At 49.9% G+C, this 15,154-nt stretch overlaps 1 protein-coding gene across 3 annotated transcripts; it reads left to right on the top strand.

The window, feature by feature from the left end:
- The first annotated feature begins 8,017 nt into the window (after positions 1 to 8,017).
- Positions 8,018 to 11,108, top strand: LOC127311853 (probable amidase At4g34880). Of its 3 annotated transcripts, XR_007857934.2 has the most exons (6): positions 8,021 to 8,578; positions 8,709 to 8,923; positions 9,172 to 9,414; positions 10,151 to 10,349; positions 10,428 to 10,904; positions 11,011 to 11,108. XR_007857934.2 is itself a non-coding variant. In XM_051342332.2 (5 exons), the coding sequence occupies exons 1-5, from the start codon at positions 8,069 to 8,071 to the stop codon at positions 10,794 to 10,796; spliced, it is 1,512 nt and encodes a 503-aa protein (XP_051198292.1). In that variant the 5' UTR covers positions 8,018 to 8,068; the 3' UTR covers positions 10,797 to 10,987. The 3 variants fall into 3 exon arrangements, 2 of the variants coding, with proteins under 2 accessions (XP_051198292.1, XP_051198291.1); XM_051342332.2 differs by lacking the exon at positions 11,011 to 11,108 and having other exon boundaries at positions 8,018 to 8,578; positions 10,452 to 10,987; XM_051342331.2 differs by lacking the exon at positions 11,011 to 11,108 and having other exon boundaries at positions 10,428 to 10,987.
- Positions 11,109 to 15,154: the final 4,046 nt, after the last annotated feature.

Below are 15,154 nucleotides of genomic sequence, written 5' to 3'. Positions count from 1 at the left end.
AAAAAGGAAATTTAAATGAATACATAAAGTTATACCTAGTTGAAAATTGCAACACAACCCATATATATTAAATAATTGTTCTGAACAACAAAACAATGTAGTGATCATTGTTATTAGATCATAATTAAATAGATAGAAACATTTGTTATCATAATCAAATTCAAATTTGAATTCAAAAGGTAAAATTTAAAACAGAAAAGAAAAACAGAAAAGGAAAAAGAAAAGAAAGGAGAAAGGGGCTTACCTGGCTCACCTGGCCGCTACAGCCCACCAACAGCAGCCCATCAGCACAGCCCAGCACGGCCCAAATAAGTCCACGTACCTCTTCGCGTGGATAAAGACGAAGGAGACGTCGTCGTCTTCGTCTTCGTCACTGGACGCGCAGAAGCTCACCTCCGCGACGCCCGCGCCACGTCCCGCGGTCGCCGCCGACGTTGTTGACCGCCAGAACACGCCTGGAGACGTATAAGTACCGCGGGAGCCCTCCATTTTCCTTCGTTTTGCCCCAGTTCCTCCCCATACCGAAACCCTAGTTCCCCGGCCATCTCGGCTCGCCGCCGATTGAGGCCGTCTCAAGCCCAACGGTGAGGTCCTGGAGGTGCGCCTCTTCTTCTATTCCATCTGGGAGGAAGATAGCTTCCAGTGAAGTCCAGAGTCTGGCGAATTCGGCGGTTTCCTTCCGCAGCTCATCGCCGGTATCGGCGAGGTTGAGCTCGTTTCCGCCCACGATCGACGCCGTCGACCATCTAGGAAGAATCAGGGTGAGCACCCGCGTCTCACAACCTATTATTGCATCTTAGAGATCACCGTAGCTCGGTGCCACCGTAAGCTGTCATCCGCCGCCGTAAACAGAGCTCACCGGAGCAACTCCGACGACCTTTTCTAGGGGGCGCCGCTACCTAGTGGTTCACTGCGATACCCTGGTCCCTCTACACACGCGCACAGCCCCGCGGGAGCACTCCAGCGCCGACACCGCCGTCGACTGGCCGCCGGTCAGGAACCCAAACCATGCCATGTATTTTGACCCGGTCCACGCCCACATGGCACCTGACGTGGATGTTGGTCCACCGGTCAGTGGTAGTGAGTAGGAGTAGTCTGGGTACATTTAGCAATTCTAGTCATTTATAAATTCCAAAAAATACTTGCAACTTTGCAAAATTATAGAAAATCCGTTATAGCTCAGAAAAATATAAATAAGACATCAAAATTCTTAGAAAAGTAAAATCTATCCAATAAAAATATAATATGAAACTTTTATTTTTAATAAAAAATTAATTGTTTTAAACTTAATAATTAAGCCTTTTCTTTTATTCTTAATGCAATTAAAAATCATAAATTAAGAAAAGTTTCTAAAATAAATAAAAACCATTAAGAAGTTGAATAAAACATTATAACTTATTTTCTTTAATTATTATTTTGTTAAATACTTATTAGAAGGATTTAAACCTAATTAATAATTATCTTAATTATTAATTCATTAAAAATAATAAAATGTCAAATCCAATATTATTTTTATTTCAAAGTTATTAATAATTTCAACTTGATAATGAAGTTCTTAACCTAAGAACTAAATAGTAATTATGAAACCTAGTTCCATTTTAAATAACATTATGGTTTCATAATTTCATGTGAACACTAAAACCCTAATTCTATTATGAAACCCTAGTTCCACCATTTTATGTGTGAACCCTAAATGGTTTCCAAAACCTAAACACTAGATATAACATGATATCATGTACTTCCTCTTGATTCATAGAACCATAATTAGCAAATTAATACTTGCTATGTTCACATAAAATGTAGGAGTCCTATTATCAATAATTTAATATTCCATGTATGCATACCTATTCAACCTAGTTGATTAAGTAGGATCAACCAAATCTAAACCCTAGCTTCCATTACCAAAACCATCATCTTTAATTATCCATGCTTAGCATCACACCATTGTGATGAACCCAAATATCAACCATGCTTATTATCTTGCATTACCTAACCATACTCCACTAAACCCTACTAGTGTTGGATACTTAAGAACCATCCTATTTAGGAACTAATTATTACTTACCTAAGGGATCCAATAGCAAAACCTACACAACCTCAACCCTAATTGTAATACTTCTTATTCCTTAAGAAGTATGTTCTTCAAAAGTTATTCTTTTGAAGAAAGTAAAGAATAGTCATCAACCCTGCCTTATAGGACATATAAACCCTAGCTAGCTAGTACAGCAAGGTATACCAACCTTGATAGCACCCATATGCAATTAAATGCTTAAGATACTCATGCTTCACTAAAACTATACAAGCGCTAGTTGTTGATGAATCCAACAGTGTTGAGATCCATCTAACCCTTACTCCAGAAACCAATTAGAATCATAGTAAACCATAGAACTCCACAACCCTAATTATCATACTTGTTCTTTATTAAAGAACATGTTCTTCAAAAGTTATTCTTTTGAAGTATATGATAATTAATCATTAACCATGCCATATAGTGCTAAAACCAACCACTATTCATTACATGTTAGGATTATACCAAATGTTATTGTTGTGTGCTATTAGTGATATTATTATGATATATTGCAACACCTGTTTATGATACTAATTAACCAATCCTTAATAAGAACCCTGTTTGTGAATCACAGTAAAAGTGCAACACACCCTAAGCAAATCATTTCAACTAACTAATCCTAAATCATCGGGGTTAGGTCACGCTTAGAGCGATTGCATCTCATACTTATGCATTATTGCATCCTTGCCAATCTTTTAAACATCGTCCTTACCGGACGATGATGCTATTTCAGAATTTGGAGTTATTGCGTATCGAAGACCTTGACTACATAATCTTGCAGTCAAGAAAGGCAAGTTCATCACTTGCTCATGTCATTTGAGTATTTTTTATCAAATTACTTGCAAAGTACTATGTTTATCATTATTGCATAAAAAGCAAAACCACTATTTTCATAACTACGAATATGACTATGTAGTGGGCAATGGAACCATGGATTGTGTTGATATGGTGGAGGTTCCATTGCAAGGGTTTATATCCATCTAGGATTAAACAACAAATGTCATCCAGTGATTCTTGTGCCGTAATACCCGTGTTAACCATAAGATCTGGAGTGGGACAGAATAATCAATCGTATTTCCACCTCTTGTACATCAACGGATGCGCTTACCGTAGCGGTTGTATCTTGCGGAGCAATTGGAGGGTGGGGAGCCCCTTCTAATTCCCCACGGTATTGCAATGCTTACCGTAGCGGTTGCTGCTTGCGGAACAACTGGAGGGTGGGGATCCCCTTCTAATTCCCCACGGTATTGCGGTCTATGATGGGTTGCAGCTACCGGAGAAGGAGTTTGGTTCGATCCCAGACTGTCGTCGTGGTCGGGGTCCATCCTTAATTGGTGTAAGAGGACCGGCGAGGACCTAGGGTCTTGGTATGCAACAAAGGGTGGGTGTGCGAGGTAGCGGAGGAATATGATTGGCTATAACCTTATACCGGGCCTCACACCAAAGGAAGTGTGGACGGGAAGATCACCCGGTTGGCCCCAAGGTTAAGATCTCTTATAGGTAAAGCAACACACCTCTGCAGAGTGTAATGAATCGTGGCCTGTCACTCCCTGTTTTGGGATTTGGAACTGCGAACGCTGCCGGAAAGGAACTCCATGAAGTTCTAGTAAATCGGTGAAGGCTGACGGACATAGTTCTTCTGAATAAAAACAACCTTTTGAAGAAATGGTTACGAAAACCTGCATTGGTATTAGACTTTCTGGTCTAATACTGTAGCTAGTGCATTAAACACCTCTTTCCTATAATGAACTTGTTGAGTACGCTCGTACTCATCCCACTCTTAAATCCGCTGCTTAGATATGGAGGCATCGAAGGAGGATCTACAGTGCAACTCGAAGACCGAGGAGTCAACAACTACTTCACGGGATAGGACCCTGTCAGAAGAATCAGATATCACATCCAACAAGGAGAATACCTAGATTAGCAATAGAAAGGAACTAGCTTCCTAAACCTAGCTCCTATTTAGCTAGAATCTATTCATAGCCTCCATAGCTAGTTAAATACTCTACAAATAGAGTTCGTGATAGGATTATACTATGAGTCGTTCTTCTGGAGTTATCTGCAGTTTTACCTCATTATAAAGTAGGAGGCTGTGATGATCTTATGTAACAGAGTCTGTGTGTAATTCTATAGACATGCCTTGGACCCGCATATGTTTCTGTTGTACCACTCTGAGCGATATAATACTAGTGGAACGGTGTTTCATTGGTGTTATATCAAACTTGCATACTACACCATGCAGTGGTATGCCGGGTCACCACACTCGTCTTCGCGCGGAGGCGGGCTACTGCGGGCTGTGCGAGGTGGGGCTGCGGCGGCGCATGGCGGTGCGGCCACCCGAGCTTGGTGGTGCGGCGGCGCGGGCTGCGCGCGTCGCTCTGGTTGCTTAGCCTCTGGTGCTGCAGAGTTGCTGCCTTGCGGCGGCGGCAATGCCCGATCTGGGCCCATCCGGGCCCGATCTTGGCCACCCGCCGGAGGTCGGAGCGATGGGAGGTGCTGGTGCAGAGGTGCGGAAGGTGCTGCGGGATGGGAGGTTGCTGCCGGCGTCGCGGGCGTGGCTCGATCGAGTTTTCGGGCCCGATCTGGGCCTGCCCAGGGCTGCAGCGGCAACCGTGCTCAGCTCATGGGATTCACCTGTGCCTGCTCCCTCGGCCTGTGCTCTCTGTGTTCCCAGCGGGTTGTGGTTGTTGGGCCGGCAACGTTCAAGGGTTGTCCGGGGATGAAGCTGGAGGTGGTCGCCGTTTCCCTCGCCGGTGGCGAGTGCTGGCCTCTTGTGGGCGGAGTATGGTTGTTGGTCTCCTTGCCGCATCTTTGGATTGCGGGGCTGACGGATTGGTTGGGAGAAATCCCTATGCTGTTGCAGGGCGACGGCGACGCCTGTGGGCGCTGTTACCTTCTTGGAGGCGTCGTTTAAGCCCTTCCATCATGCCTCCTCCCGAGCTACGGGGGAAACCCTAGTACTAGTTCTCTGGTGCAAGCAGCGGCGGCGCTATGGCGTCGTCCCCTTCTTGGAGGCGCTGTTCGGGTTGCTCGTGGAGTCCCATGTTGGCATTTGGAGTCAAGGTCGGTCGTTGCACGGAGCGTGGGCATCTTGGGCGCAAGGTACACGGGCATCACCATTCCTTGGATGACGCTATCCTCAGGTCCGGCCATGTTTTGCTGTCCACTCGCCGACTTCTTCTAGATACTTTGGGTGGGCGGTACGTTGACGTGTGCCACCCTGGAGCTAGGGTTTGCTTCAAGCGGTTTTGCTTCCAGTTGTGACGCGGTCTCGAGGTCCTGTGTCCCAATCTGGTGCCTTCTTGGCCGATGGTTGGGCAAGGCGTGTGTGTTTGTCGTGTGTTTTCGGGTGCGTGTGGCTCGCCGTTTGGCTTCATGTGTAAGGGTTTTGGGTCCGGTTTACCTCATAAACTGGATCGATGTTGCTCCTTTTCTCTACTAATAAGTTACGAATAGGTGGTGTTAGTAGGTCAAAAAAAACCGAACAAATTTTCGTCCGTCTAAAAAACCGGTCGTATATATCGCCCCTACATCCTCGTGCACTTATCCCGCCTCCTTCTCCTGATTGGTAACCACAGGCGTGTTGGGTCCGGTCTCTCCCGAAAAGAGTCCATATGGAATATGATTGCCGTATGTAACATAGGCCATGTTGTCGGTGGCCAATAAATCCAGCTCCCTACAGAGCGAAGAACTCCAGATCAGTTGCAAAAGAAACAATCGTAAGCAATAATCACCTGTTTCAGGCAGGCGTCGGAGACTACACGCCCGGCCATACTGCGTCCTCTGCGGCTACGCCTGCACGCCCGGCCATACTGCGTCCTCTGCGGCTATGCCCCGTCGACTATACGCATCCTGCCCTCGAGCTGGAGTCGCAGACCTGGAGCAGTGCCCGACGGCGGCCACGGTGCCATGCACTATCCACGTTTCTCTCTTCAACCTAGAGTACAGCACTCCGGCGGGCAGCAGAGTCCTGCTCGAGACGCGGCAGGTTCATACGCGGTGGATATACTGCTCTCATATAAGAAACCATCGCATCACGTGGTTTACTAATCCTTAATTCACTTGGCCGCCATCGTCGATCGAACAAATACCGACGGGTCTCATGGGCATGGCAAGCGACAATGATTGCTACAACAAGGACGAGGAGCGATTGGAGCCGGACGGGATCGACGTTGGGCTTCTCACAGCCGGGGGATTTCCTTGGGAAGCGGCAATGAGTTCTCAGATGAGCACAAACAGGGACCGGAGCCGGACACGAGGACGACCATGGGCTGCTGGACAAGGGCACAACGCCGGCGGCTCGCCATGGCCAGCGACAACAAGGATTCGATCCGGGGCGGCGCTGGCTCTCCGGATTTTCGCCGGCGGCGGAGGTGATAGCTACGGGAGAAGAGAGCAGTACGGGCCGCATCCCGTGTGTGTATGTACGAGTACGAACGGCAACACCCATGGAACCCGCATTCGCATGCTTTACTCGTTGGCGACCGCCCCCATGCCGATCAGCCGATGGCCCTAGCGGCGGACCGTCCTCTGGGGTGTTGTTCCAGTCCTCGCTCGTGCACGCCAAGTACCGGCCGTCGGAGGTGTAAGCTGCAGCCATCGTTGCTCGACCTTGTTGTTGATTCCTGCACCATCCATGAGATTCCGGTTTAATGCTTCTTCAGAGGAATCGGATTTTACTACCGTAGAACAAATACATCGTCGACCATATTATAAGACGATCAATCGGCTATGCTCTTGTACAGTTGTATGCTGCGACAATGTAATACGAAGTACTCTGAACGGCCGCCAGGTCTGGCATTTTTCCGGCTGATGTGATTACAAATGTTCATGTAGTGTGCATCGGCAATTCGGCATAATTGTGTTTATGTTGGTGAAGGTAACTCTGTCAAGTGTAGCTCAGAGTGCAGGTATCATGTCAGAATGGTAGAATCCATCTTCGGCCTAACACTGAACCATATTGATCGATGCATTCAGTACTGTGTACATGCAGGAACTCCCAAGTTCTGAAGACTGCCCTACTAGCTAGCTCTATGGGAATGCCACCGTTTAGATCGAAATATTTAATTCATCACCAGGCGTATACCGGATAGTCAGATGTTTTTAATTATCTTGTTAAATATCAAACATAATCAGTTATTGGTTCTCTTATTATTAGGACTAGCTATAAAGAACAGACCTCTTTGAATAAACCTCTTTCATATTGAAAGAACTGTGTTAGCTACTGATTTGTTATACTAAGGAGTAAATATATTGGTTCCGTGTAAAAGGTGTAGTAGTGAAATGCTGTTGGGGCTAAACTAAAACCATCATGTTCTACTCTTTTTATTTAATGTGTATGTTAGTTTATATGGATTTTTCAAAGATATCTTGTTATTAATAATTATTATTACTCCCTCCGTTCTTTTTTAATTGACTCGAATTTAGTACAAGTTTGTACTAAATCTGAGTCAATTAAAAAGGAACAGAGGGAATAGATAAAATTTTGTAGCATTTTCTTATTGATTATGAGATGCAAATATTGTTATGTATTCCGTAGCAACGCACGGGTATTTTGCTAGTAAGCTTAATCTGTGCTATGTGTTGTATGGATGACATGTGTTGGGGCACATGGACGTGTTAGACCGTTATCTTTGCTATCCTTCGGTTTTACGGTGTGAGTTGTATCTTAAACCTTCAGCTGTTTGTTGTGGCTTCATTAATTTAAAGCTGGGCTCTGCTCGTGTCTTCAGTCTAAAAATATGTTTTAAAAAAATTCACAAAAAAAGAGGCTAGTGGCAAATTCCCCGGGGGATTTTATAATTTGCCACACTTTTCTTTGCACTTCTATCATTTGCCATTTTATGTGTCACTGACAGGTGGCAGGTGGTGGTCATGTGGCAAATAATAGACACTTTAAAGAAAAGTGTGGCAAATCTAAAATAATTGCCCTTCGTTCGGAGACAGTTTTGTCAACAGTCGGGTCCTCTCCTCCTACATCGCGCCACCAAGTGGCCGGCCATGCTGCGGTACCTCGTACCGCTGCTCCTCGCGGCGGCCGCTGCCACCACCGCGACCGCCACGTTCGTGCTCGATGAGGCCACCATCGAGTCCATCCACCGCGCCTTCGCCGGCGGCGCGCTCACCTCGCGCGGCCTCGTCGAGCTCTACCTGCGCCGCATCGCGTCGCTCGACCCGGCCCTCCACGCCGTCGTAGAGCTCGACGCCGACGGCGCGCTCGCCGCCGCCGACCGCGCCGACGCCGCCCGCCTCCTAGGAGGCGCCTCGCTCCCGCCGCTGCACAGCATCCCCGTGCTGATCAAGGACAACATCGCCGCGGCCGGCGCCTTAAACGCGACGGCCGGGTCGCTCGCGCTGGTCGGGTCCCGCCCCGCGCGCGACGCCGGCGTGGTCGAGCGGCTCCGGAGCGCCGGCGCGGTGGTCCTCGGCACCGCCAGCCTCAGCGAGTGGTGTAACTTCCGCGCCCCCGGCGTCCCCGCCGGCTGGAGCCCCCGCGGCGGGCAGGGCCTGGTCAGCAGATCTGCCTCCTCCGCCTACTATTACGTCTTTCCTTCACCTTTGCTTCGAAGCTAGAATTGCAAGTTCATTTATCGGATCAAGGGCAAATCTGAATGACCCTAATCACTTGCCGATGTAGTAGAACCCATACGTGCCGTCAGCGACGACGTGCTCCTCCAGCAGCGGCTCCGCCATCGCTGCTGCGGCAAACATGGTGGCGGTGACGATCGGGACCGAGACTGATGGGTCCATCATGTGCCCGTCAAGCTTCAACTCTGTTGTCGGGATCAAGCCGACGGTCGGCCTCACGAGCCGTGCCGGCGTCATCATCATTTCTCCAAGGATGGACACAGTGGGGTAAAATAGACGCTGACCGAATGCTTACATCAATCTAGCAGAGTGATGTGGTTTTACTGCCTGAATATTAACCCAAACAGCACTGCAGTGTGCATTGCTTAACTGAATTACTATCAGAAACCACTTTTACCGAGTAGTTCAGCAAAAGTATAGTTGTAATGTGCCCATGTATGTTTGCTCACTTTTCTTTTATGATCTGGTGACGCCGATTCTAGTTACTTCTTAGTGATGCGATTTACTTGATGCAGCCCAATCTGTAGGACTGTTTCAGATGCAGTAAATGTGTTGGAAGCAATCGTTGGTTACGATCCACGGGATGCAGAGGCAACTCACATGGCATCTCAGTATATCCCGGAAGGCGGTTACAGGCAATTCTTGAACATAAATGGTCTAAGAGGCAAGAGGATTGGGGTTATGAGGAAGGATTTCTTCCTGTTTCCCCCCGGATCCATCAAAGAGAAGGTGTTTGGGGAGCACTTCGACACTATGAGGTGATTCATCACTCTTCTTGTGTGTCGTCAATATTTTTTATTCATAGGTATCAGTCACTTCGATTGTGCTTCACTTTCTTGTAGAACTGCGGTTATGCTAAGCCAGACAACTAATAAGTGGTGCTTTTTTTCCCGATGTTTTTAATCTATATAAGTGTAAGATCTTGTCATATGATACAGTAAATCACATAATTGATGTTCAGTTTCAAGCTTTCTCCGAGGCATGGTTATGATACTAGCTGACACAATATCATAGGTCTGGAGGTAGATGATTGATCCCAATGTTGGCACCTAAGCTGGTCTGACACACTTTGCTCTTAAGCCTTTGAGAAGAACTAGTTATTGCACAACACTATTTCAGACTCCATACACTCTGAATGATATTCTGCACCAGAGAATATTATACTGTCAAAATAACGTGCCTCGAACATGGCAAGAGTAACAAGTTATGGAACAAATGCCACTGCAATGTTTGAAATTTTGAAAATGCCACTGGTTATGAGAAAGACATGTGCCTATATCCTGAATGTCGCTTAGACATCCATTTACACTTTTCATGCAAACTACTACTATATGACAGTATCAACATTGAAGAGGGATGATCAGTCACTGGGGATGATTGAATGAAAGAAGGAATGAATTATGACATGTTATCTACTTATTGGTTTTGTTGATTTTTTTGTCTGAATATAGATTAGCTTTTCCTAACTTGTGCATGCTGTTAAAAAACTCAAAGGCAATTGGGTGCCATATTGGTGGACAATCTTGAGATACCAAGCATGAATGTCATCAACGATGCAGTACAAAGCGGCGAACGTGCTCTAATGCTCGCCGAGTTCAAGCTGTCCCTCAACTCTTACCTGTCTGAGCTGGCCACCACACCTGTTAAATCATTATCAGGCATAATTGAATTCAACGACAAGCATCCTGTCGCGGTAATTACTTTATTTCACCTCATTTCCTAGTTGTTTTTCTTGAACTCAAATAAGATACTTTTGAAATATATGTTACAGGAAAGGATGGCTGAATTTGGCCAGAGTTACCTTGTGCAATCTGAAGCAACAAACGGCATTGGTCCGACTGAGGAGCGTGCCATTGCCAAACTGAACAAACTGTGCGAGGAGGGCCTTGAGAAGATTATGCTAGTCAATCAACTGGACGCAATCGTCGCTCCTGGCGCATCTGCTCATAGCCTGCTTGCCATCGGTGGCTACCCAGCGATCACCATCCCGGCCGGATACGCGTCGGATGGCGTTCCTTTTGCAATCTGCTTTGGAGGGTTGAAAGGATCAGAGCCGAAGCTTATTGAGATTTCTTATTCCTTTGAGCAGGCAACGAAAGTCAGGAGGCCCCCACCAGTATTGCAGCATTCTTCCGTTTGATTGTAGTGCTGTTTTTACCAGTTTGTCCATGCATTCACTGAATTTCCTAGTATTTTGGTAGTGAAGGTCCTAAATGTGTTTGCCTCATTATGGGGATATAATGACCTGGTAATCTGGCAATTTATCTTATGATTGGTGTGCTTACCATGTAGTAGTTCTTCAAACTAGGCCTTACTACTATAGTGCTATCTTGACTGGCTTGCTCATGTTTCAGTTGCATACGCTGACAACAAGACCACAGGCCATGTTTATGCATTTGAAGCATCTAACTTGTACGATATTTATCTTCTATGATGATTCGAATTCCCATAATGGAATTGTTCAGTTGGCCCACTATTTAGATTTTGCACCCCAACTAGAGACGCTGCATCTTGATGTGAGTATTGTTTTGTTGAACTGGAGTAACAATAGATTTTGATTTTTCTTTTGTGCGATGTGCACTTGGATTGTCTCTACCAGCTGATTTGTGGGATGTATAACAGATGGACTACATGAGGCTTCTTGACCACTGTTGGAATGGTGAGCTGACAGGGGATGGCTGTCATATGCACCGCCATGATCACCTCAAGACAGTGTACATGAGTGGGTGGGTTCAGGTGCTTCCGGACTCAAGTTGCCTTTTTTTTTTCGAGAGTACGCCAAAGGCGTACCATATCTTTATAGAAGGTAGAGGTTTGAGTACAAGAACGGCACCACTCGCTACAAGCAATGAGCGTGACCCCACACAACACCGGCTACAGACCAAACAACCACAACACAAAGCACCTGTCCTAAGCAAGTAGCCAAGCCACGTCTCAACCGACGCCAGACACCTCCGTGGAGGAGCCACTTCAAGAAGGCCTTCCTTGTCAACGCACCATCCAAAGTAGATCAATGGCGGGACAGGTCGAACCCAAGAAGCTGTCCTCCAGAAACATGCCAGCAGTGGCGTGCATAGCGCCTTGAAGATCTGTCGTGGACCGCAGCGCCACCGGATTGAAACCGCAAGGGGACCCCTGCACCGTGTCTACAAGCACGAAGCTCCCACAGAGTCACGACGTCGCCGACGCCGCCAACGTGCCGATCCGCACCGGATCGAGGCTTTCGCCCGAAGACAACCAAGCTCCAACTGAGTAGGGAGATGTCGACACTCCACGGCGACGCCTCCAAGGAGGGGAACGACACCCGGGCGTCGTCGCCACCGGCCTGACCTAAGCCGGGCATGACTTTCGTCCGAGTCCTCGACCATCTCCGAAACCCCAGAGCATGGGCAGAGCTCCCTTGAGCCTCGCACCGCTGCCGCCCCAGCGCCTCATCGATGGTGTCGCAAAAAACTGCAGACCACACACCACGCAAAGCTGAGGATCTGGTCAACCTCCCTCTCCCCCTCCAGCCCGGCCAGGCACCGCATCCACCACTCTCCCCTCCAGCCGGAGCCAACGCTGCACGCGGCGGACCTCGCCAACTCCAGGTGCCCACCCATGTCCAGCACGCCCCGGCCCAGCGGCCCAGATCGGGCCTAGGAAGCCCAGATCTGGCTCGCACTCCAGCCTCCGCTCTCCGCCGCCCGGTGACCCAGACCTTGCCGAGCTCAAGGCGGCAGACCTCTGCTCGCCGAGGGCTCTCCCTGGCCGAGCTTCTCCTTGCCGCCGCCTCCAGCACCGGCCACGCCCGACTGCCTCCCGAGGGCGCCTCCTCTCCTCTCCGCCCGAGCTCTCCGCAGCAGGCCTCGCCGGACTCTTCCCTCCCACCCAGGGACAGCAGCCTCCACTCATCTCCGGCACGAGCTAGGGCCGGCCGCCACGGTCGTGCCAGCTCCAGGCGACCTCCATGCAGTAGCCGCCCCAGCCCTGAAGGCCCAGATCGGGCCCGTAGACCCAGATCAGGCCCACTCCGACTCCTCCCTCTCCCCACGCCAGCGCCGCCAGGAGAGCTCCACGCGCGCCCAGGACACGGGAGCGACGGCCTCTGCTCGCCAAGGCTCTTCCTTGGCGGAGACTCTCCGCGCCGCCGCCTCCCAGTCAAGGCTCGCGAGCACCTCCGGTGAAGCTGTCGCGCCTCGCCTCCGCCTCCCCTCCGCTGCCTACCTCGCCAGGAGCCGCCTCTCCGCCATGCGCCGCCAACCCTCCCGACCCCCAGCCCCGCGCCGCAAGGCCCACGAAGCCCCGCGCCGCCGGCCGCGCTCGCCCACCGTGCCGCCCATGGCGTCCCACCTCCGCATGTCGGGGGCCCGCCGGGGCGCGCTCGCCTGCACCTGCCGTCTTCGACGGCCAGGCGTGGCCGCCACCGCCGGCCTTGGCGGCGGCAGCGACCGGAGGAGGAGATCCGGCGGCTACTAGGGTTTGGCGTGGGGGGCGCCTCCGGAGCCGCCCGTGCGTGGCGGCCCGGGAGGAGGTTTTTTCTCGGACTCAAGTTGCCTTGGCATGCTGCATTCTGGAAAACTCTGCTGTACTTAAGCAAATGACTATAGAACCCAAGTTCAAAAGCTACTCTTTTCATCGGAACTCCAACATACCTGTTTACAGGATTCATGAATGGGCGCAACATATGTCAGAACGCTTTGGTAAAGGGATCACTGTGTTAGTAGAAGCTCCTTTACAATTGTGAGCTTAAATTTATATGTTGTCCATCTATGTAATACTAACTCTGTTTCAAAATAAGTGTGTAAACTTTGTCAAGATGTATTTTAGTGTTTAGATAGATATGTATATATAAAAATTTGAGACAAAGTAAGTGTGTCAACTCTATATAGACCTATTTTAGTGTTTAGATACATCCGTATCTAGAAAATAGTTGCGACAAAATAAGTGTGTCAACTCTGTCTAGACGTATTTTAGTGTTTAAATACATCCGTATCTAGAAAATAGTTGCGACAAAATAAGTGTGTCAACTCTGTCTACAGTATTTTAGTGTTTAGATACATCCGTATCTAGAAAAAAGTTACGCATGTTATATGTCAGTACATCGATGTTGTTTCTCTAATTAGTGTTTAGCAGGTAAGCGCTTGTACTAAATGAAAAAAATAACTTCTCCCATGTTATGTTGTAACAGATGATCTTCCAAATAGGCTTTCGCCCCGCTATATTAATGGGGCAATCCACGATAACCCCCCCCCCCCCCCCCCCCCAAGTTGGCGCGCCTTCCATCATATGCCCCCCTTGTATCACTGACATGTGGGGCCGGATCCCACATGTCAGTGACACAAAGGGGGGCATATGATGGAAGGCGCGCGAACTGGGGGGGTTATCGTGTATTTTCCCTATATTAATATAGCACCCACACGATACAAGCATGCTAGGGCGCAGCACAACCAGGCCCAAAAGAAACGGAAGAGAAAGAAAAAAGGAAACAAATGCCGACACCGGTAGCTCGACAAGAACGATGACGACCCCGCAACCGCTGCGTCCTCCGAAGGATTCCCACCACACTCCTAGCACCTCGAACCGCCGCATACCAAAACATCACCTTCAACAAAGAGAACGACAACGACGCCGCTGCTGTCCGGAGAACTCCTGGGGTTTCCCCCGGTACACGGAAGGAAATGGATAGGGGGTACATCCGACGCCCTCCAAGAAGGCAAGGCGGCACCCTCAGGAGCCACCGCGTCAGAGTCGGATGAGCCGACATGGATTTCTCCCAACCCCCAAAACCACCAACCTGGACGATTCAATGAGCTCCCCCCAAACCTACCGCCCACCAACACACGCCCCCACGGTCTTGAAGTCCTCATCGCTGTCTCGCCGTGGACACCGGCGCAAGGCCTAGAGGAGGAAGAGGGAGACATCAGGGCCCGGGGTAGCACACCACTACCAGCGGGAGGGAACAACCTCCACCGGACGACCACTACCGGCGGTCTTCACGGCAGCCGACCGGACGAGGCAGCAAGGACAAACCAGGCCCCTCCTGGCCCGGCCGAGCCCAACCAGGCCCGTGAAGTCCTCGCGGCCAAGCTGCAGCAGGCCGGCCGTGGCGTCGCCACCACCCTGCCACCGCCGACGAGCCTCTTCCGCCACCAGGGAACTGCAAGGTCGGACCAGGGGCCTACGGCCCGCCAAGCCCAGATCAGGCCCAAAAGGGACCTAGATCTTGGCCCCACCACCCCTCCCGGCCGCCGCTCCGCCGCCAACGATGGCGCCGCTGCGCCTCCTTCCACCCGACACACGGATCTCACGCCGCCGCATCAGACCGCCATAGGCCAAGGTGCACCGCCACGGGCCGCCCTGCGTCGTGCCAGGGCTCCACGCTCGCGGGGAAAGACCGCCCGCCGCCGCCGGCACCGCACAGGCAACGCCCGGCGGCCCGCGCCGACGGCGGCGCAGAGAGGGAGGGGGAGAACCGGGCTAGGAGGAGCGGTGGCTAGGGTTCGCCCCTGCTCGCCC

Source organism: Lolium perenne, chromosome 7, assembly GCF_019359855.2.
Source record: "Lolium perenne isolate Kyuss_39 chromosome 7, Kyuss_2.0, whole genome shotgun sequence".
Classification (NCBI taxonomy): Eukaryota; Viridiplantae; Streptophyta; class Magnoliopsida; order Poales; family Poaceae; genus Lolium; species Lolium perenne.
Note: the sequence above shows the minus strand (reverse complement) of the source record. Positions and strands in the feature narration are given on the sequence as shown.

Excerpts from the sequence above, each read along its gene's own strand:
- LOC127311853 (XM_051342331.2), top strand. The coding sequence starts at position 8,069 with ATGCTGCGGTACCTCGTACCGCTGCTCCTCGCGGCGGCCGCTGCCACC. Across the intron at positions 8,924-9,171 it reads CCAAGGATGGACACAGTGGG|CCCAATCTGTAGGACTGTTT; the intron begins GTAAAATAGACG and ends TACTTGATGCAG. Across the intron at positions 10,350-10,427 it reads ACGACAAGCATCCTGTCGCG|GAAAGGATGGCTGAATTTGG; the intron begins GTAATTACTTTA and ends TATATGTTACAG.